The sequence below is a fragment of the Nerophis ophidion genome, linkage group LG12, assembly GCF_033978795.1.
Source record: "Nerophis ophidion isolate RoL-2023_Sa linkage group LG12, RoL_Noph_v1.0, whole genome shotgun sequence".
In the NCBI taxonomy this organism is placed as follows: Eukaryota; Metazoa; Chordata; class Actinopteri; order Syngnathiformes; family Syngnathidae; genus Nerophis; species Nerophis ophidion.
Genome location: NC_084622.1, coordinates 23,913,675 through 23,937,543, shown reverse-complemented (window position 1 = coordinate 23,937,543; position 23,869 = coordinate 23,913,675). Strand labels below are relative to the sequence as shown.

Sequence of the window (23,869 nt, the reverse complement as noted above, 5' to 3'; positions counted from 1 at the left end):
TCCAATAACAAAACACCACTCGGGTTCAGATCCGGGCGACCATTCTTCCCAATCACGCCTCTCCAGGTTTCACTGTCGTTACCAACATGAGCGTTGAAGTCCCCCAGTAGGACAAGGGAATCACCCGGGGGAGCACTCTCCAGTACTCCCTCGAGTGTACCCAAAAAGGGTGGGTACTCTGAACTGTTGTTTGGTGCGTAAGCACAAACAACAGTCAGGACCCGTCCCCCCACCCGAAGGCGGAGGGAGGCTACCCTTTCGTCCACTGGGTTGAACTCCAACGTGCAGGCTTTAAGCCGGGGGCAACCAGAATTGCCACCCCAGCCCGTCGCCTCTCACTGCCGGCCACGCCAGAGTGAAAGAGAGTCCAGCCCCTTTCAAGAGAAGTGGTTCCAGAGCCCTTGCTGTGCGTCGAAGTGAGTCCGACTACATCCAGCCGGAATTTCTCTACTTCGTGCACTAGCTCAGGCTCCTTTCCCCCCAGTGAGGTGACGTTCCACGTCCCAAGAGCTAGCTTATGTAGCCGAGGATCGGACCGCCAAGTGCCCTGCCTTCGGCCGCCACCCAGCTCACATTGCACCCGACCTCTATGCCCCCTGCTATGGGTGGTGAGCCCATTGGAGGGGGGACCCACGTTGCCTCTTCGGGCTGTGCCCGGCCGGGCCCCATGGGTACAGGCCCGGCCACCAGGCGCTCGCCATCGTGCCCCACCTCCGGGCCTGGCTCCAGAGGGGGGCCCCGGTGACCCGCGTCCGGGCGAGGGAAATCTGGGTCCTTTGTTTTTACTTTTCATAGAGGTTTTCGAGCTGCTCTTTGTCTGGTCCCTCACCTAGGACCAGTTTGCCTTGGGAGACCCTACCAGGGGGCATAAAGCCCCCAGACAACATAGCTCCTAGGATCATTGGGACACGCAAACTCCTCTACCACGGTAAGGTGGCAGCTCAGAGAGGAGGACTAAACTGTAGTGAGCAGGAAACTCCCCAAGTATACTTCAGAATTTTTTTTTATTTTTTTATTTTTTTATTTTTTTTTTTTCAGAGTAGGGGAGGCCTTAAACCAGACCTGGGCAAAGTACAGCTACATTAATGGGCCACATGCGGCCCATTAGGATTTTCAATCCTGCCCGCCAGACATTCTACTAATTTTTTTTAGACCTTTAACATGAAAACTGTAGCCGCCATTATGATGTGCAGTGCTGTTTATAAATTACCGTAAATCTTGAACTATAGAAAGTGTTTCAATGTGTGAAATCTGCTCTTTTGAGTGTATACGAGTTATTACGGTAATCCACGTCACAGCAGCTCAGACCAGGAACAAAGCAAGAGTGGGCGGGGTTTGTTTTTAGAGCAGCCAGCCCGAAACATCTATGTCAGGAACAGATGCGGAAGCAGATTTTTACAACAAATTCCTGTATATAAGAGTAATAATATATCATATTGTAGGTGTTTATTACACTTTGCATTCATATTGTGCGGTTGTTAAAATTTTGTTTTGTTTTGCTTGATTGTAAAAGATGTCTATCGAGGAGCGACGTTTACTGAGAAGTAAAAGAGGAGCGATGTTCAAGGCTTACTGAAACCCACTACTACCGACCACGCAGTCTGATAGTTTATATAACAATGATGAAATATTAACATTGCAACAAATGCCAACACGGCCTTTTTAGTTTACTAAATTGCAATTTGAAATTTCATGCGAAGTATCCTGTTGAAAACGTCGGTATGATGACGCGTGCCCGATCCTAGCTATAAGTCGTCTGCTTTAATCGCATAATTACACAGTATTCTGGACATCTGTGTTGCTGAATCTTTTGCAATTTGTTCAATTAATAATGGAGACGTCAAAGAAGAAAGATGTAGGTGGGAAGCGGTGTATTGCGGCTGCCTTTAGCAACACAAAAACAGCCGGTGTTTCCTTGTTTACATTCCCGAAGGTGAAGAACAGAGCGGTCAAGCGAACATGGTTCCCTACCACATGTCAGCCGGCAGGTTTCGGTGAGAATATTGTGGTAATAAGTCGGCTCTTACTGTAGACATGAGCGGAGCTTGCGTCATTTCTCGTGCACCTGTCAAAGAGGCAGCTGCGGACTCTCTTGCCTCCTCCGACCAGCCACCCCTGAACGTGGGATGCTTCCACCGTCGAGGGGGGGGGGGGGAAGCTCAGCCCCAATGGCTGCCTTCGCTTCGCCTCGTCGAGAGACGTGGCTTCCCTCAGAGACACTGGCGGTCACCACACCCCTCCGACTTTCAGGTACAACATTATAATCTCACTACATCACTAGTAACACAATAAGCAGATAAGGGATTTTCCAGAATTATCCTAGTAAATGTGTGTATAACATCTGAATCGCTCCCACTGCCCTGTCTTTTTTTTTTTTCTTGTCCTTCACTCTCATTATCCTCATCCACGAATCTTTCATCCTCGCTCTAATTAATGGGGAAATTGTCACTTTCTCAGTCCGAATCGCTCTCGCTGCTGGTGGCCATGATTGTAAACAATCTGAGGATGTGAGGAGCTCCATAACCCGTGACATCACGCGCACATCGTCTGCTACTTCCAGTACAGGCGAGGCTTTTTTATTAGCGACCAAAAGTTGCGAACTTTATCTTCGATGTTCTCTACTAAATCCTTTCAGCAAAAATATGGCAATATCGCGAAATGATCAAGTATGACACAATGAATGGACCTGCTATCCCCGTTTAAATAAGAAAATCTCATTTCAGTAGGCCTCTCATATGTTTGCAATATTCAGTGTTTTATTGTTCATAGTTAATATTGTAAATCCCATTTTCTTCATTTTCATGTACATTTTGAATGTCCCATTCAGTAAAAAAAAAATTAAAATTCCATTCCTTTTTTTGAGGTGGTCTAGCTGTCATGAAATTTTCAAAACTATTGGACATTGTGACTGTTAGTATTAGTGTTCCTGGAAAAAAGGGACCTTAACACACATACTGTACAGCAGATTTTTACAGCTAAACGTGTATATATCATTCATACACACATACATTTTGGCCCCACAGACACATTTTTTTTCTCACAATGTGGCCCCTGAGTCAAAGTGTTTGCCCAACTTTGCTTTAAACGGTTACATTCTCACACTGTTGGTTGTGTGGTTATCGTCACACTGTTCCTCTCTGGTGCTATCACAAAAAAAATCAAGAAAACAGAACTATTCATCCATCCATCCATTTTCAACCGCTTGTCCCTTTCAGGGTAGCGGGGGATGCTGAAGCCTATCTCAGCTGCATTAGGTATTAACACCTCTGAAGGCTTAGTTGCCACATGCGGGGACAGCACCTTTCAGAGACTTAGACTTAGACTTAGACAAACTTAAAGATCCACAAGGGAAATTGTTCAACACAGTAGCTCAGTTACAATGATGGAAAGTGTAAGGATGGAAAGGAAATTGCAGGTATAAATAGACTAGATATAGCAATATAAATATAACATATCTGCGAATATATACAATATATACTTAATATGTGTACAGTATATTATATATACAGATATATTATGTCTATAACATATATACAATATATACCAATTACCATGTACAATATTACAGTATATGTGGCAGCCCCAGCATAAAAAAGAGAGTAAATCCAGCAGAAAATAGAATATAGACATTAAAAACAAAGAGAGGTAGCTGACATAGAAGGTGTCAGGTAATAGACGGATATTATCTATTGCTGTATGGAGAGTGATTATACAGCTGGATGGAGTGCGGAATGAAGGAATTCTTGAATCACACAGTGCGGGAAGGAAGCTGAAAGAGCCTGTTGGAGTATGAACTACGCTGTCCCACAATTGTCTGGTGGAGTGGGTGGGCAGGATTGTCCATGATGGCCAGCAGTTTGTTCAGTGTCCTCCTGTCCCTCACTGACACAAACGCCTCCAACTGCGAGCCAATGGTTTGGCCGGCTTTCCGGATCAGTTTATCGATCCGGTTTGAGTCCCTTTTGGTGGTGCTGCTCCCCCAACAAACCACTGCGAAGTGCAGGGCACTGGCCACAACAGACTGATAAAAGATCTCCAACAGCTTGCTGCACACATTAAAGGATCTAAGCTTACTCTGGAAAAAGATTCTGCTCATTCCCTTCTTGAAAACAGCATAGCAGTTGTCCTTCCAGTCCAGTCTGCTACTCAAATGAACTCCCAGGCAGAGGTGGGTAGTAACGCGCTACATTTACTCCGTTACATCTACTTGAGTAACTTTTGGGATAAATTGTACTTCTAGAGTCGTTTTTATGCAAAATACTTTTACTTTTACTTGAGTATATTTATAGAGAAGGAACGCTACTTTTGGGCTTCACTGTGGGAGAGGGGTTAGTGCGTCTGCCTCACAATACGAAGGTCCTGCAGTCCTGGGTTCAAATCCAGGCTCGGGATCTTTCTGTGTGGAGTTTGCATGTTCTCCCCGTGACTGCGTGGGTTCCCTCCGGGTACTCCGGCTTCCTCCCACTTCCAAAGACATGCACCTGGGGATAGGTTGATTGGCAACACTAAATTGGCCCTAGTGTGTGAGTGTGAATGTTGTCTGTCTATCTGTGTTGGCCCTGCGATGAGGTGGCGACTTGTCCAGGGTGTACCCCGCCTTCCGCCCGATTGTAGCTGAGATAGGCGCCAGCGACCCCGAAAGGGAATAAGCGGTAGAAAATGGATGGATGGATTGAGCGCTACTTTTACTCCGCTCCATTTATCTACATTCAGCTCGCTACTCGCTACTTTTTTTAATCGATCTATTAATGTTTGTTTTGGTTTTCCAACATAGGATCTACGCATTACTGCGTTTCACCAATCACATGCAGTAACTGGTGACGTTGGACCAATCAAACAGAGCCAGGCAGTCACATGACCGTCACACGTGAAACCCGACTTAAGCAAGTTGAAAAACTTATTGGGGTGTTACCATTTAGTGGTCAATTGTACGGAATATGCACTATACTGTGCAATCTACTAATAAAAGTTTCAATCAATCAATCAAAAGTGCAAATGAAAAAAGACACTTTTTATTTCAACCGTACTTCACGTCAAAAGCTTAAAGACTGATCGCACAGTTCCTGTCTTCACAATAAAAGTGCCGCTCCATCGCGCCTGCGTTAACAAAATAAGAGTCTCCGAAAGACAGTGCAAATAAGCTAGCAAGATACTGAGTTTGCCGCCAATGTATTTCTTGTAAAGTGTATAAAAACGAATATGGAAGCTGGACAAATAAGATGTTAAAAAACAACGAGTTTCATGTGGTATTAGACGGAAAGGAGGAACTTTTTTTCTCTTCTCCATTTGAAAACGTGGACGTTATCAAAACTACAATGCAAGTCATCAGAATCAGGTAATACACCAACTTATATTCTTGTCTTCATGAAAGATAGGAATCTATATGTTAAACATGCATGTATATTCATCAAAACAACTTTAACATACATTAGCAAAATAAATAAATGTAAATTATATACTGTCTATATAAATGTATGTATATATATATATATATATATATATATATATATATATATATATATATATATATATATATATATATATATATATATGACGTGTGTGTATGTATATATGAGGTAGATCACCTCGACTTGGTCATTTATTAAGTAATTGATTAACATTGAAAAACTTATTGGGGTGTTACCATTTAGTGGTCAATTGTACAGAATATGTACTGTACTGTGCAATCTACTAGTACAAGTTTCAATCAATCAATCAATCATTGAATGCCTACTGAGCCTATGGTGCTGTTAAGTTATTGTGGTTCAATTTGCCTTAATTTTTTTTTATTTTAATGTACTATTATTTAATATATATTACTGTTTTAGTTGCTTAAGAGATATTCCTGGCTCTGAATTTGCTCGTTGCTATTTTTATGTTTTTGTGCATTATTTGTTTCCGTAATCATTAAACAAACAGGTTACTCATCAGTTACTCAGTATTTGAGTAGTTTTTTCACAGCATACTTTTTACTTTTACTCAAGTAAATATTTGGGTGACTACTCCTTATTTCTACTTGAGTTATAAATCTCTAAAGTAACAGTACTCTTACTTGAGTACAATTTCTGGCTACTCTACCCACCTCTGCTCCCCACCACTGCCACCTCCCAACCCTGAATCTTGATGGTCATACTCTTCCTGAAGTCGATGACAAGCTCCTTGGTCTTGTCCACGTTAAGGACCAGATGGTTCGCCTGAGACCACTCCACAAAGTCAGCGATCAGTGTCCTGTACTCCAATTCCTTTCCTTCTCTGACACACCCGACCACAGCAGAGTCGTCAGAATATTTCTGCAGGTGGTAGAACCTGGAACTGTACTGGAAGTGTACAGGGTGAACAGGAAAGGAGACAGGACAGTCCCCTGTGGAGCACCTACACCACTGACCACAGTATCTGACAGGGAGCTCCCCAGTCGCACAAACTGGGGCCTGTCAGACAAGTAATCAGTGATCCAGGAGACAATGGATGAACTTGTCACTCATCAGAATTGGCTGAATGGTGTTAAAGGCACTGGAGAAATCAAAGGGCATGATCCTCACAGTGGCCTTCCCACCATCCAGGTGAGAGTGAGCACGATGCAGCAGGTAGATAACAGTATCATCCACTCCTACATGGGGCTGATATGCAAACTGTAGAGCAGGGGTCACCAACACGGTGCCCGTAAGGACCAGATGAGTAGCCCGCTGGCCTGTTCTAAAAAAATAGCTCAAATAGCAGCACTTACCAGTGACCTGCCTCTATTTTTTAAATTGTATTTATTTACTAGCAAGCTTGTCTCGCTTTGCTCGACATTTTTAATTCTAAGAGAGACAAAACTCAAATAAAATTTGAAAATCCAAGAAAATATTTTAAAGACTTGGTCTGCACTTGTTCAAATAAATTCATTTATTTTTTTACTTTGCTTCTTATAACTTTCAGAAAGACAATTTTTGAGAAAAAATAAATCTATAAAAATTATTTTAGGAGTTTTAAACACATATACCTTTTTACCTTTTAAATTCCTTCCTCTTTCCTGACAATTTAAAATTTAAAGCCCACCAGGCTGCACCAAACTTTTGGTACCTTGTTGACACAAAAAAGTACAGTGGTGTATGCGCAGCAGCTATGAAGGTTGCAAGCCTGTTTGGTTCAACTTATCTTTGTGAATCAGCCTTTTCTGACATGAACTTCATCAAGAACAAACAGAACACGCCTCACTGATGCACATCTGCAAGACTCACTCAGAGTTGCAGTGTCAAGTTACACGCCAGAGTACAACACACTACTTAACAACAATTCCAGGCTTCCCACTAACTGACAAAGAAACAGATAACAGATTTGGTGTCCAGTTCAAAGTGTGACATTATTTATTTAAAGATTTGAGAGTTGACTTTTGTATTTTACATGACGTATTATTTGTACAAATATGGTGCAAAGTAAGATTTGTTAAAAAATGTTAGTGGCTAGCTAGTTAAAATGGGATATTGTGCTTTCACAAGACTGTCTTGGAAGTGATCATTTGAAAATGTTCAATTTGAAAAATGTGCACTTGGAGAAAATATAAAAATAACGTGTTGCATATTGATATTTATCTGTTTCTATATATATTTATTGTGAGAAATCATTAAGATGATCAGTTTTTCCACAAAGATAAATATAATTAATTATTATTAATAACATAGAGTTAAAGGTAAATTGAGCAAATTGGCTATTTCTGGCAATTTATTTAAGTGTGTATCAAACTGGTAGCCCTTTGCATTAATCAGTACCCAAGAAGTAGCTCTTGGTTTAAAAAATGTTGGTGACCCCTGCTGTAGAAGATCCAGGGAAGGAGCCACCAGGGGTCTCAGCTGATCCAGTACAAGCTCTTATTTAGCTCTCATTTCCAAATTGTGTACACTACTGAGTTATGGCCGCTTATGTGGACACTTATACTGCCATCTGGTGGTGTCAGAAGAATATAACATACAATGGAATTTGGGGAAAAAAAGTGTAAAGATAAGAATTGTCATTAAACATTAAGTACACGTTTGTGTACTTATGGACTAATATCAAATAAAAAGATGATTCTTAGTTTTTATTCTAATTAGGGTCCAATAAGTGCAAATAGCAAAGACAAATAAAAAAAAGCATGTAAACAAACAACTTGGGCCTTAAGAGGTCAAATATCATTTTTTAGAAGACAATCTTTGTCACATATAGAATGTATGTATAGCAGTATGTATTCATTCTTCATATAACATCACATATTGTTAGATAAACAAATTATTTATATATTAATATCATATAAATCAAAACATTTACTATTAGATTAATGAAATTACACGTGATGTGAATTTCAACTAAGTTTTTTTTTACTTTGACTGTTGAAAATAATAGATGACTTCATAAAGCCACTTTTTTGTGATGAATTTAAATGAAAATACCTCAAGTTTGGGGCTTTTTTCATCATTTTGAGGTGAGATTAAAAGAGATTAATTACAAAGACATCACTCTTTTTTTAATTGATTGACAGCACTAAATCAAAGAGCAAGCAAGTGTAATGTAGTGCACATGTTGAATTGTTAACATAACAACAAATACACATAGAATAATAGGAATTATTAATTAAAAAGCCAATACTTTAATAGATGAAGCATAAAATACTTTCTGAATACAACTGTCAACATTATTAGAGCCCTCTGTACATGAAATAACACCCACATCGTCACCTTTAAACTCAAAAAGGCGGGGCTAGATGCTGGTGAGGCTGAGCCAATCAGTGGCCACAATACTGAACAGCGCGTTCTTATTGGTTTGGTCTCATCTCGTGGCCAATACTATTGTAGTATTGAGGAATTTTAGTTAATCTAGCATTTTTTTATGACTGAAAATGTTTAATTTATGCCAAAAATATGTAGATTGTGCTTTTTTTCACGAAAAATGTTTTGCAATAGAATAAAGTTGTAAACTTGGCGATGGACGACTGACTGCATTGAATATGTGTTGTTTTTTTTTTTCAAATCTACCTATTTTATTACTTTTGAAAGCAAAACATATCAAAATGTCCTCCGAGTCCTTAGATTTTTCAGTGTGTGGCCCTCAGTGGAAAAAGTTTGGCCCTAACCAATATAAATGGGTTATACTCATATAGCTAGAGATGTCCGATAGTATCGGACCGCCGATATTATCGGCTGATAAATGCTTTAAAATGTAATATCGGAAATTATCGGTATCGGTTTCAAACAGTAAAATTCATGACTTTTTAAAACGCTGCTGTACGGAGTGGTACACGGAGAGAAGTACAGAGCACCAATAAACCTTAAAGGCGTGCCGGCCCAGTCACACAATATCTACGGCTTTTCACACACAAGTGAATGCAAGGCATACTTGGTCAACAGCCCATCATCCATCCATCCATCATCTTCCGCTTATCCGAGGTCGGGTCGCGGGGGCAACAGCCTAAGCAGGGAAACCCAGACTTCCCTCTCCCCAGCCACTTCGTCTAGCTCTTCCCGGGGGATCCCGAGGCGTTCCCAGGCCAGCCGGGAGACATAGTCTTCCCAACGTGTCCTGGGTCTTCCCCGTGGCCTCCTACCAGTTGGACGTGCCCTAAACACCTCCCTAGGGAGGCGTTCGGGTGGCATCCTGACCAGATGCCCGAACCACCTCATCTGGCTCCTCTCGATGTGGAGGAGCAGCGGCTTTACTTTGAGTTCCTCCCGGATGGCAGAGCTTCTCACCCTATCTCTAAGGGAGAGCCCCGCCACACGGCGGAGGAAACTCATTTTGGCCGCTTGTACCCGTGATCTTATCCTTTCGGTCATGACCCAAAGCTCATGACCATAGGTGAGGATGGGAACGCAGATCGACCGGTAAATTGAGAGCTTTGCCTTCCGGCTCAGCTCCTTCTTCACCACAACGGATCGGTACAACGTCCGCATTACTGAAGACGCCGCACCGATCCGCCTGTCGATCTCACGATCCACTCTTCCCTCACTCGTGAACAAGAGTCCTAGGTACTTGAACTCCTCCACTTGGGGCAGGGTCTCCTCCTCAACCCGGAGATGGCACTCCACCCTTTTCCGGGCGAGAACCATGGACTCGGACTTGGAGGTGCTGATTCTCATTCCGGTCGCTTCACACTCGGCTGCGAACCGATCCAGCGAGAGCTGAAGATCCCGGTCAGATGAAGCCATCAGGACCACATCATCTGCAAAAAGCAGAGACCTAATCCTGCGGTTACCAAACCGGAACCCCTCAACGCCTTGACTGCGCCTAGAAATTCTGTCCATAAAAGTTATGAACAGAATCGGTGACAAAGGACAGCCTTGGCGGAGTCCAACCCTCACTGGAAATGTGTTCGACTTACTGCCGGCAATGCGAACCAAGCTCTGGCACTGATCGTACAGGGAACGGACCGCCACAATAAGACAGTCCGATACCCCATACTCTCAGAGCACTCCCCACAGGAGTTCCCGAGGGACACGGTCGAATGCCTTCTCCAAGTCCACAAAGCACATATAGACTGGTTGGGCAAACTCCCATGCACCCTCAAGAACCCTGCCGAGAGTATAGAGCTGGTCCACAGTTCCGCGACCAGGACGAAAACCACACTGTTCCTCCTGAATCCGAGGTTCGACTATCCGACGTAGCCTCCTCTCCAGTACACCTGAATAAACCTTACCGGGAAGGCTGAGGAGTGTGATCCCACGATAGTTGGAACACACCCTCCGGTCCCCCTTCTTAAAGAGAGGAACCACCACCCCGGTCTGCCAATCCAGAGGTACCGCCCCCGATGTCCACGCGATGCTGCAAAGTCTTGTCAACCAAGACAGCCCCACAGTATCCAGAGCCTTAAGGAACTCCGGGCGGATCTCATCCACCCCTGGGGCCTTGCCACCGAGGAGCTTTTTAACTACCTCAGCGACCTCAGCCCCAGAAATAGGAGAGTCCACCACAGATTCCCCAGGCACTGCTTCCTCATAGGAAGACGTGTTGGTGGGATTGAGGAGGTCTTCGAAGTATTCCTTCCACCTATCCACAACATCCGCAGTCGAGGTCAACAGCCATACAGGTCAAACTGAGGGTGGCCGTATAAACAACTTTAACACTGTTACAAATATGCGCCACACTGTGAACCCACACCAAACAAGACTGACAAACACATTTTGGGAAAACATCCACACCGTAACACAACATAAACACAACAGAACAAATACCCAGAACTCTTTGCAGCACTAACTCTTCCGGGGACACTACAATATACACCCCCGCTACCCCCCTACCCCCCACGTCACAATTCCCCGACCCCCCAACCCCGCCCACCTCAACTTCCTCATGCTTTCTCAGGGAGAGCATGTCACAAATTCCAAGCTGCTGTTTTTAGGCATGTTGAAAAAAAACAGTACTTTGTGACTTTAATAATAAATATGGCAGTGCCATGTTGGCATTTTTTTCCATAACTTGAGTTGATTTATTTTGTAAAACCTTGCATCCAGCGGGGCATCACAAAAAAATTAAGCATAATAATGTGTTAATGCCACGACTGTATATATCGGTATCGGTTGATATCACAATCGGTAATCAAAAGTGGGACAAAATCGGAATATTGGATATCGGCAAAAAAGCCATTATCGGACCTCTCAACATATAGCGCTGTTCTACTTTCGAGGTACTCAAAGCTCTTTGACACTATTTCCACATTCACCCATTCACACACACATTCACACACTGCTGCTCTACCAACCGAGCCACGCCGCCCCTACATATAAGGCAATATTACACTTCTCCTCATTAGATGTGCTAGTGATGGGATGGTGTACCTAATGCAGTGTCTTCTCGACCTACTGTACCTGATGGGCCCACCACACCATGAGGTAGGAGAAGATGCCGATCCACAGAATGGAGCCCAGGAAGGTGGCCGCAAAATAATTCCTGGAACTCTGTCAAAAACAACAAAACAAACTGAAATACATCTTTTGATGATCGGACCCACTGTATCATTTGTCACCTGTTTGCGGACATCGGGAACAGTGAGCCAGAGAGGGAAGACGATGGGCAGCAGGATGAGATAGGTGATTTGTTTACGTAGAGTTTCAGGCCACTCTAAAGACAAAGGCTCATCCTCGTTCTCATCGTCACTGGAATCATCGCTGTCTTCATCGCTGTCGTCGTCATCGCCGTCCTCCCCAGACTCTTCCTCTTCTGCAGGCTGGTCCTCCTGCCATGTTGTGACACCACGCAATAATGGACGCAGGTGTGGTAAGAGCAAGAAGGTGTGCATGTTGGCTTCTCTTACATATAAAGGAATCAAAGACTGACTTCTGGGCTTTTTGTTATGCAGCATCACATGCTTGGAGACTGAGAATACCTTCTTGTCTTCTGGGGCCTCCTTCTTCTCGCTCTCTGGAGCAGCTTCAGCCTCTTTCTCCTCCTGCTTCTTATCTTCGTCTTCATCTTCATCTTCATCTACAATAACAAACACACGAAAAACTCCAGAAAGTGGATCATTCACAGAGGCTCTTTATTATTATTTAACATCCCATCCATCCATTTTCTACTACTTGTCCCTTTTGGGGTTGTGGGGGGTGCTGGAGCCTATCCAAGCTGCATTCGGGCGGAAGGCGGGGTACATCCTGGACAAGTCGCCACATCATCACAGGGCCAACACAGATAGACAGACAACATTCACACTCACATTCACACACTAGGGCCAATTTAGTGTTGCCAATCAACCTATCCCCAGGTGCATGTCTTTGGCGGTGGGAGGAAGCCGAGTACCTGGAAGGAACCCACGCAGTCACGGGGAGGACATGCAAACTCCACACAGAAAGATCCCGAGCCAGGGATTGAACTCAGGACTACTCAGGACCTTCGTATTGTGAGGCAGACACACTAACACCTCTGCCACCGTGCTGCCCTATTATTTAACATCCATGCCTAAAATACAATGAATGCAAGTTGACCATTTATGCATTGTCTACCAAGCTAATATCAAACGTTGATATTTGAACATTTTAAAGAGTATTTATGAATGAACTAATAACACAATATTATTTAAAACATCTGTATAATGTTTATGGAGACCACAATATATCACATCAAACAGTATGTCATACATACTGTCATACATAGTACATACATACGTACGTATGTATATATATATATATATATATGTATATATGTATATATATGTATATATGTATATATATATATATGTATATATGTATATATGTATATACATGTGTATACATACATATATATGTATATATACACATGTATATACATATATACTTATATGTATATAAGTATATATATATATATATACATGTATATACATATATACTTATATACATATAAGTATATATGTATATACATGTGTATATATACATATATATATATGTATATATACACATGTATATACATATATACATATATACATACTGTATATATATATATACACATATATACATATACTGTATATATACACGTATATACATTCATACATATATATATGTAAATATATATATACACATATGTACATACATAAATACACACTCATGTGTGTATGTACACATTCATATATACATATATATACACATACTATACATCCACCCATCCATTTTCTACCGCTTGTCCCTTTGGGGTCGCGGGGGGCGTTGGTGCCTATCTCAGCTACAATCGGGCGGAAGGCGGCGTACACCCTGGACAAGTCGCCACCTCGCAGGGCCAATAATATATATATATATATATATATATATATATATATATATATATATATATATATATTAGGAGTAGTGGGGGTGCTGGAGCCTATCCCAGTTGCAAGTCGCCACCTCATCACAGGGCCAACACAGACAACATTCACACTCACATTCACACACTAGGGCCAATTTAGTGTTGCTATTTATGTATAAATATTATTGTATGGATTTTGTAGTTTAGATGGTCAACTGCACTACGTTATCTCTTTCATGCAGTTCAAACAACAGTTTCCCAGTATAAGGAAATGCAAGGATACGTCACAAAAATAAACATATTGTGAAAATGAAGCCTCAATGAACAAAAACAACGAAGATTAACTTCATATTTTGCACCTTACCTTCACTTTTTGATGATATTTTGTCGCCAGTCTTCCGTTTTACAACATTATTTAGACTCTCGGCCTTGTCCTTGAATTTCCCTGCACAAATATCCAGGCCAGCATGAAACAAAACATAATGTGGGGCAAATGAATCATTCTGCCGTGTAAATAAGATCTTTTCACACATGAATGGAGAAATGATTGACTCACTAAGAAGACACAATCATTTATCCATCAACATCAACACACAGAAAAATGCAATGTAATGAATATTATCAAGCATCACAAACAATACAACAGAGACACCAAAATAAAAAATATATAGTTTTATTATCAAATACAGTGGCATCTAAATTATCTGAATTCAATTGCTTATTAATAAAAAAAATTTTTTACATTTTTAAAAAAAAAAACCAAAACCAATGAAGTTGGCTCGTCGTGTAAATCGTGAATAAAAACAGAATAAAATAATTTCTAAATCCTTTTCAACCTATATTCAATTGAATCGACAGCAAAGACAAGATATTTGATGTTCAAACTGAGAAACTTATTTTTTTTGCAAATAATCATTCATTTAGAATTTAATGGCAGCAACACATTGCAAAAAAGTTGTCACAGGGGCATTTTTACCACTGTGTTGCATGGCCTTTCCTTTTAACAACACTCAGTAAACATTTGGGAACTGAGGAGACCAACTTTTGAAGCTTTTCAGGTGGAATTAATTTCCAGTCTTGCTTGATGTACACCTTAAGTTGTTCAACAGTCCAGGGTCTCCCTTGTGGTATTTAAGCCTTCATAATGCGCCACACATTTTCAATTGGAGACAGGTCTGGACTACAGGCAGGCCAGTTGCAACTGCAGTCTTTTACTATGACGCCACGCTGTGTAACATATGCAGAATGTGGCTTGGCATTGTCTTGCTGAAATAAGCAGGGGCGTTCATGAGAAAGACCTTGCTTGGTTGGTAACATATGTTGCTCCAAAACCTGCACCTACAGATGTAGCAACAAACTGTAGTTACTGACAGTGGTTTTCTGAAGTGTTCCTGAGCCCATGTGGTGATAGCCTTTACACACTGATGTCCGGTTTCAATTCAATAATGTTGGTTTTAAGCCCTGCTCCAGATTTTCTGAATATTTTAATGATATTATGGACTGTAGATTGTGAAATCCCTAAATTCCTTGCAGTAGCTAGCTGGTTGAGAAATGTTGTTCTTAAACTGTTGGACAATTTGCTCACACGTTTGTTCACAAAGTGGTGCCCCTTACCCCATTCTTGTTGGTGAATGACTGAGCATTTCATGGAAGCTGCTTTTATACCGAATCATGGAAGCACCCACATGTTCCCGATTAGCCTGTTCACCTGTGGGATGTTCCAAATAAGTGTTTGATGAGCATTCCTCAACTTTCTCAGTCTTTTTTGCCACTTGTGCCAGCTTTTTTGAAACATGTTACAGGCATCAAAATCCAAATAATTGCAAAAAATAACAAAGTTTTCCAATTCGAACATTAAATATCTTGTCTTTGCAGTCTATTCAATTGAATATAAGTTGAAAAAGATTTGCAAATCATTGTATTCTGTTTTTGGTTACGATTTACACAGCGTGCCAACTTCACTGGTTTTGTAATGCTGCGATATTACTGCTATTTTTTTATAGGTTTCTTGTATGACCAAGACGTGATAAACTTATATATCACACATTCTTACAGCGAATGCATGTCAAAAAAATCGCTCATAATAAAAACAAAAATGATGAAAAAATATAACCTATTAATGCTGTTTTTTGGGGGGGCTCACCTTCTCCCAGGGGGTCTAAGGTGTGGATCATCAGTTGAAAGATGGTGTTCCTCATGGTGCTGTTGTGCAAAGACGCAGAACTTCCACCACGTTGAAGAGCTGGCTTCAACTGGGGAGAGACATAGACGACTGAAAATATTGTTATGATAATGTTTCATCCTTGACAAAGGATGAAATGTCAGAGTGAAGAATGATACTTGCAGGTTTACCTTTAACCAATTCTTGTCTTCTGGCGAAGGAGGGGACTTATCTTCACCGTCTCCATTCATCTGTGTGCAATAATTGTTGATACCATGTCGATACATTTATATCTCCCAAGAAAAAAGTCTGAAAAAGACTAGAGATTTGTACTTGTTGACCAATTAACAGCGCCAAATGAGTTTTCCCCAAGTTAGAGCTTTTCTTCCTGTCCGATAACCCCCTCCCTCCACACACACACACACACATACACGCACACACACGCACACACACACACACACGCACACACACGCACACACACGCACACACACGCACACACTCTTTTTTTTGTTACCTTCTTGAGACCTCTGAAAAATGTCTACCTCTTTCGGACCACCCTTTCTTGATATATAAATATTTTTATTTACAACATTAATAATATATACATACTATGCAAATATAAAAAAGGTAAGCTTTTAGTCAATCAATCAATCAATCAATGTTTAAATATATAGCCTTGAATCATAAGTACCTCAAAGGGCTGCACAAACCACAAAAACATCCTCGGTAGGGCCCACATAAGGGCAAGGAAAAACTCACCCCAGTGGGATGTCGTCCAGTAGTAAATGTTTTTATTTTTTGTATTTTTTGTTTGTAATTGTTTTTTAATCTTCATTATTTACTTTAAGTTATTACAGTATGTCTCTGCGGCGCCCGGACGGGCTGCGCTCTCGAGGAGATCCTGCTAAAGATGGAACATTTGGCAGAAATACCGGACAATTCCACAAACTTTATGGCTGGCTCACATCGTGGTCACTCCGTGATCACGTACGACCGCCAGACACTTCTGGATGTGGACACATCGGGCCGTTTTGGACTGATAGACGCGGGCGTGCTAAACATGCTAACTAGCATGGGAATACATCGGCGGCTACATCCAGCGGCCTGTGAAGCAGGGGAGTCTAGTAGCAGCGGGGGCCGTCTACGGAGCAGACGCCAGCGGTGTGATCGGAAACGCGGATGCCGAGCGGGGCTAAAAACAAAGCAGAAGGCTAATCCCCACAGAACACCACTTTCCTCCATCCCGAAGACGGATTTAGATGGAAAATGCGAGACTACTGGTCTGGGTAAGGAGTCTGTTAAATTAGAACAAGTTTTTTCTGCTTTGAGTGTTTCAGAGTTGGACATGTGTTTTACTGAGGTGGCTAACTATGATGCGTGCAGTTTATCAAAGCAACAAACAAACAATCGGAAAATCCCCGTTACTGAGGTGGCTAACTATGATGCGTGCAGTTTATCAAAGCAGCAATCAAACAATCAGAAAATTCCTGTCGTATCAATTCCTAGATATGGTCGTAACTATACTAAATGCACTGGGCATAATAAACACAACATTATTAATATTGCTACTACGGATAATTTGATCAAAAACTCCCTAAAACAGCCCACTACCTATAATATAGGTTTTTTAAACATAAGATCATTGTCTCCTAAAACGTTGTTAGTTAATGATATTATCAGAGACAACAATCTTAACGTCATCGGTCTCAGCGAAACCTGGCTTAAACCAAACGACTTTTTTGCGCTAAATGAGGCATGTCCTCCTAACTTTACACATGCGCATATTGCCCGTCCGCTCAAAAGGGGTGGGGGGGTTGCACTAATATACAACGAAAACTTTAACCTTAGTCCTAACATAAATAATAAATATAAATCGTTTGAGGTGCTTACTATGAGGTCTGTCACACCGCTGCCTCTACACCTGGCTGTTATCTACCGCCCCCCAGGGCCCTATTCGGACTTTATTAATGAATTCTCATAGTTCGTTGCTGATCTAGTGACACACGCCGATAATATAATCATAATGGGGGACTTTAATATCCATATGAATACCCCATCGGACCCACCGTGCGTAGCGCTCCAGACTGTAATTGATAGCTGTGGTCTCACACAAATAATAAATGAACCCACGCATTGCAACGGTAATACGATAGACCTAGTGCTTGTCAGGGGCATCACCGTTTCCAAAGTTACGATACTCCCGTATACTAAAGTATTGTCTGATCATTACCTTATAAAATTCGAGGTTCAGACGCATGTTCGTCAAACTAATAATAATAATAACTGCTATAGCAGCCGCAACATTAATACAGCCACAACGACAACTCTTGCTGACCTACTGCCCTCGGTAATGGCACCATTCCCAAAGTATGTGGGCTCTATTGATAACCTCACTAACAACTTTAACGACGCCCTGCGCGAAACCATTGATAACATAGCACCGCTAAAGTTAAAAAAGGCTCCAAAAAAGCGCACCCCGTGGTTTACAGAAGAAACTAGAGCTCAGAAATTATTATGTAGAAAGCTGGAACGCAAATGGCGCACGACTAAACTTGAGGTGCACCATCAAGCATGGAGTGATGGTTTAATAACTTATAAACGCATGCTTACCTTAGCTAAAGCTAAATATTACTCAAATCTCATCCACCGTAATAAAAACGATCCTAAATTTTTGTTTAGTACGGTAGCATCGCTAACCCAACAAGGGACTCCTTCCAGTAGCTCAACCCACTCAGCTGATGACTTTATGCAATTCTTTAGTAAGAAAATTGAAGTCATTAGAAAGGAGATTAAAGACAATGCGTCCCAGCTACAACGGGGTTCTATTAACACTGACACGATTGTATATACGGCGGATACTACCCTCCAAAATACTTTCTCTCGTTTTGAGGAAATAACATTAGAGGAATTGTTACAACGTGTAAATGGAATAAAACAGACAACATGTTTACTTGACCCTCTTCCTGGGAAACTGATCAAGGAGCTCTTTGTATTATTAGGTCCATCAGTGCTAAATATTATAAACTTATCACTCTCCTCGGGCACTGTTCCCCTAGCATTCAAAAAAGCGGTTATACATCCTCTTCTTAAAAGACCTAACCTCGATCCTGACCTCATGGTAAATTACCGACCGGTGTCTCACCTTCCCTTTATTTCAAAAATCCTTGAAAAAATTGTTGCGGAGCAGTTAAATGAACACTTAGCGTCTAACAATCTATGTGAAACCTTTCAATCCGGTTTCAGGGCAAATCACTCCACGGAGACAGCCCTCGCAAAAATGACTAATGATCTATTGCTAACGATGGATTCTGATGCGTCATCTATGTTGCTGCTCCTCGATCTTAGCGCTGCTTTCGATACCGTCGATCATAACATTTTATTAGAACGTATCAAAACACGAATTGGTATGTCAGACTTAGCCCTGTCTTGGTTTAACTCTTATCTTACTGATAGGATGCAGTGTGTCTCCCATAACAATGTGACCTCGGACTACGTTAAGGTAACGTGTGGAGTTCCCCAGGGTTCGGTCCTTGGCCCTGCACTCTTCAGCATCTACATGCTGCCGCTAGGTGACATCATACGCAAATACGGTATTAGCTTTCACTGTTATGCTGATGACACCCAACTCTACATGCCCCTAAAGCTGACCAACACGCCGGATTGTAGTCAGCTGGAGGCATGTCTTAATGAAATTAAACAATGGATGTCCGCTAACTTTTTGCAACTCAACGCCAAAAAAACGGAAATGCTGATTATCGGTCCTGCTAGACACCGAACTCTATTTAATAATACAACTCTAACATTTGACAACCAAACAATTAAACAAGGCGACACGGTAAAGAATCTGGGTATTATCTTCGACCCAACTCTCTCCTTTGAGGCACACATTAAAAGCGTTACTAAAACGGCCTTCTTTCATCTCCGTAATATCGCTAAAATTCGCTCCATTCTGTCCACTAAAGACGCTGAGATCATTATCCATGCGTTTGTTACGTCTCGCCTCGACTACTGTAACGTATTATTTTCGGGTCTCCCCATGTCTAGCATTAAAAGATTACAGTTGGTACAAAATGCGGCTGCTAGACTTTTGACAAGAACAAGAAAGTTTGATCACATTACGCCTGTACTGGCTCACCTGCACTGGCTTCCTGTGCACTTAAGATGTGACTTTAAGGTTTTACTACTTACGTATAAAATACTACACGGTCTAGCTCCATCTTATCTTGCCGATTGTATTGTACCATATGTCCCGGCAAGAAATCTGCGTTCAAAGGACTCCGGCTTATTAGTGATTCCCAAAGCCCAAAAAAAGTCTGCGGGCTATAGAGCATTTTCCGTTCGGGCTCCAGTACTCTGGAATGCCCTCCCGGTAACAGTTCGCGATGCCACCTCAGTAGAAGCATTTAAGTCTCACCTTAAAACTCATTTGTATACTCTAGCCTTTAAATAGACTCCCTTTTTAGACCAGTTGATCTGCCGTTTCTTTTCTTTTTCTTCTATGTCCCACTCTCCCGTGTGGAGGGGGTCCGGTCCGATCCGGTGGCCATGTACTGCTCGCCTGTGTATCGGCTGGGGACATCTCTGCGCTGCTGGTCCGCCTACGCTTGGGATGGTTTCCTGCTGGCTCCGCTGTGAACGGGACTCTCGCTGCTGTGTCTTGGATCCTCTTTGGACTGGACTCTCGCGACTGTGTTGTATCCATTGTGGATTGAACTTTCACAGTATCATGTTAGATCCGCTCGACATCCATTGCTTTCCTCCTCTCTAAGGTTCTCATAGTCATCATTGTCACCGACGTCCCACTTGGTCATTATTGTCACCAATGTCCCACTGGGTGTGAGTTTTCCTACCGAGGATGTCGTGGTGGTTTGTGCAGCCCTTTGAGACACTAGTGATTTAGGGCTATATAAGTAAACATTGATTGATTGATTGATATACATATTTATATTTTTAATTTTGGCCAAAGGGGGCGCATTTCCATTTCTTACACACACTTGTTATTTCATATGTTGACCAGAGGGGGAGCACTTTTAAAACCGACACACAGTCAATTTGAAAAATCCTTCCTTTTTGGGACCACCCTAATTTTGATAGATTTCACCACCAGGGGCGCAAATGAGACATTCTCTATTAGATGCAATGGTTTTCCGTATTGGGACCATGATGTATGTCCTCACTAGTTCACCTGTCCTCATTTGGAAGGTACTTTTCCTTGTTGATGTCTCGAGAAGGGCAGAAATACAAGAACACATATATATACACACACACACACACGCACACACAATACGGGGACGGCGTGGCGAAGTTGGTAGAGTGGCTGTGCCAGTAATCTGAGGGTTACTGGTTCAATCCCCACCTTCTACCATCCTAGTCACGTCCGTTGTGTCCTTAGGCAAGACACTTCACCCTTGCTCCTGATGGGTCCTGGTGAGCGCCTTGCATGGCAGCTCCCGCTGTCAGTGTGTGAATGTGTGTGTGAATGGGTGAATGTGGAAATACTGTCAAAGCGCTTAGGGCTCCTTTAAAAGGGGTAGAAAAGCCCTATACAAGTACAACCCATTTACCATTTACCAATAACAATGACTTGGGTGAATCTGGCTATGAGACAGTGATCCGTATTAAAAAGTGTTAAAAATGTGTTAGTATTTTATTTTACTATATTTTTACTATAAATACTATATTTTTTATAGTATTTTATTAGTAATAGTATTGATTTTGTGATTTAGGAAAATGGTGATTAATTGTTAATTGCTGGTTATATTTTAGTCTGCCACATACAGTATAGTATTGCTGCAATCCAAGTTTCCTTTTGATAAGCAGTATATGGAATTATTTTTTTTAATTCGGGAGGATCAATGTTCTTGCAATACATTTACCAGCACAGTAATCCCTTGTTTATAGTTGTAAACTAGTTTCCATTAAGTAGGGCCGAATGCAGCTGGGATAAGCTCCAGCCCCCCGCGGCCCGAGAGGGACAAGCGGTAGAAAAATGGATGTATGGATGGGAATTATTAATAAAAAAATCTAATTATTTCATAATTGAAGCGTAAAAGATGTTTTGAATACAACTGGTAACATTATTAGAGCCCTATATACATGAAATAACACCCACATTTACACTAAAAAAGGCGGGACTGGATGCCTCCTGAGGCTGAGCCAATCAGTGGCCACAATACCTAACAGCTTCGCTCTGATTGGTTTGGTCTCATCTCGTGGACAATACTATTGTAGTATTGAGAATTTTAGTTAGCGTAGCATTTTATCATGTTTGAACATTTTTAATTTATGCGAAAAATATGTGCAATTTGTTTTTTTTAACAACATTTTTTTTGCAATATAATTAAGTTGTTCTCTTGGCGAGGGACGACTGACTGTATTGGAATATGTTAAATATGTAAACGTGTTAAAACAAATTGTTAACAATCCTTAAATAACAGATCTTGTACTGTTCACAAAATGTAATTCTATTCTAATGCATCTTGTGGACGTTTCACCAATGCCTTAATACAGTGGTTCTCAAATGGGGGTACGCGTACCCCTTTGAGTACTTGAAAGTATGCCAAAGGGTACGTGAGATCATTTTTTAAATATTCTAAAAATAGCAGCAATTCAAAAATTCTTTATAAATATTTATTGAATAAAACTTCAACAAAATATGAATGTAAGTTCATAAACTATGAAAAGAAATGCAACAATGCAATATTCAGTGTTGACAGCTAGATTTTTTGTGACATGTTCCATAAATATTGATGTTAAGGATGTATTTTTTTTGTGAAGAAATGTTTGGAATGAAGTTCATGAATCCAGATGGATCTCTATTACAATCCCCAAAGAGGGCACTTTAAGTTGATGATTACTTCTATGTGTAAAAATCTTTCTTTATAATTTAGAATATAATTGTTCATTTTTCAACAAGTTTTTAGTTATTTTTATATCTTTTTTTCCAAATAGTTCAAGAAAGACCACTACAAATGAGCAATATTTTGCACTGTTATATAATTTAATAAATCAGAAACTGATGACATAGTGCTGTATTTTACTTCTTTATCTCTTTTTTTCAACCAAAAATGCTTTGCTCTGATCAGGGGGTACTTGAATTAAAAAAATGTTCACAGTGGGTACATCACTGAAAAAAGGTTGAGAACCACTGCCTTAATAAATGCATTGCTTTCAGAAAAAAAAAAAAGTTATACCAAGAGAGTACTAAAAACTTTTCTCATTTATGCATCATAGCATTGAAATAATGGAGATCAATGAAGCAGAGTAATTTTCTAGTTGAATCAGTGTATTTGCTTCTATCCATCCATCCATTTTAAACCGCTTATTCCCTAAGGGGTGGTGGGGGGCGCTGGTGCCTATCTCAGCTACAATCGGGCGGAAGGCGGGGTACACCCTGGACAAGTCACCATCTCATCGCAGGGCCAATACAGATAGACAGACAACATTCACACACTAGGGCCAATTTAGTGTTGCCAATCAACCTATCCCCAGGTGCATGTCTTTGGCGGTGGGAGGAAGCCGGAGTACCCGGAGGGAACCTAATTTTGTCAAATAAATGTCAGTCATGCTTACAAGTGAGTAATTCAGGCCTGGGCAATTATTTTGAATCGAGGGGCCAAATTTGGAGAAGAAAATGTGTCTGAGGGCCGGTATATCTGATTTTAAAGGAACATTAATACAAAACCTCACAATAATGTCTGATTGAATGCTAAAAACGTTACGACAGACCGCTATAAAAAATGGAATGGAATTTTACGTTTTTTTACTGAATGAGACACCCAAAATGTACATGAAAATATTAATTATGAACGATAAAACACTGGATATTGACAATATATAAACGTTGATCATTTATATAGCAAAACGCAACAAACATAGGGAAAATATGAACGCCAAGGGTAAAAAAATAAACCCACAATCTGATATATCTGATACATCACTAAGCTTTAGAACTTTGTTGTGAAAATATCCTTCCACGTCTGTCCCTGACACCCGCGTTTCAGGCTAGCC

General features: G+C 41.2%; 1 protein-coding gene across 1 annotated transcript in view; it reads right to left on the bottom strand.

Annotated features, from left to right (window-relative positions):
- The window catches only part of LOC133563151 (sodium/potassium/calcium exchanger 1-like), a 38,940-nt gene that overhangs the window by 5,571 nt on the left and 9,500 nt on the right, over positions 1-23,869 (bottom strand). Inside the window, exons 3-8 of the mRNA XM_061917122.1 lie at positions 16,051-16,110; positions 15,842-15,950; positions 14,063-14,143; positions 12,332-12,429; positions 11,972-12,181; positions 11,814-11,903 (exon numbers count right to left, since the gene is read on the bottom strand). Of these exons, the coding sequence (XP_061773106.1) occupies positions 11,814-11,903; positions 11,972-12,181; positions 12,332-12,429; positions 14,063-14,143; positions 15,842-15,950; positions 16,051-16,110 (648 nt within the window). The remainder of the gene's footprint in view (positions 1-11,813; positions 11,904-11,971; positions 12,182-12,331; positions 12,430-14,062; positions 14,144-15,841; positions 15,951-16,050; positions 16,111-23,869) is intronic.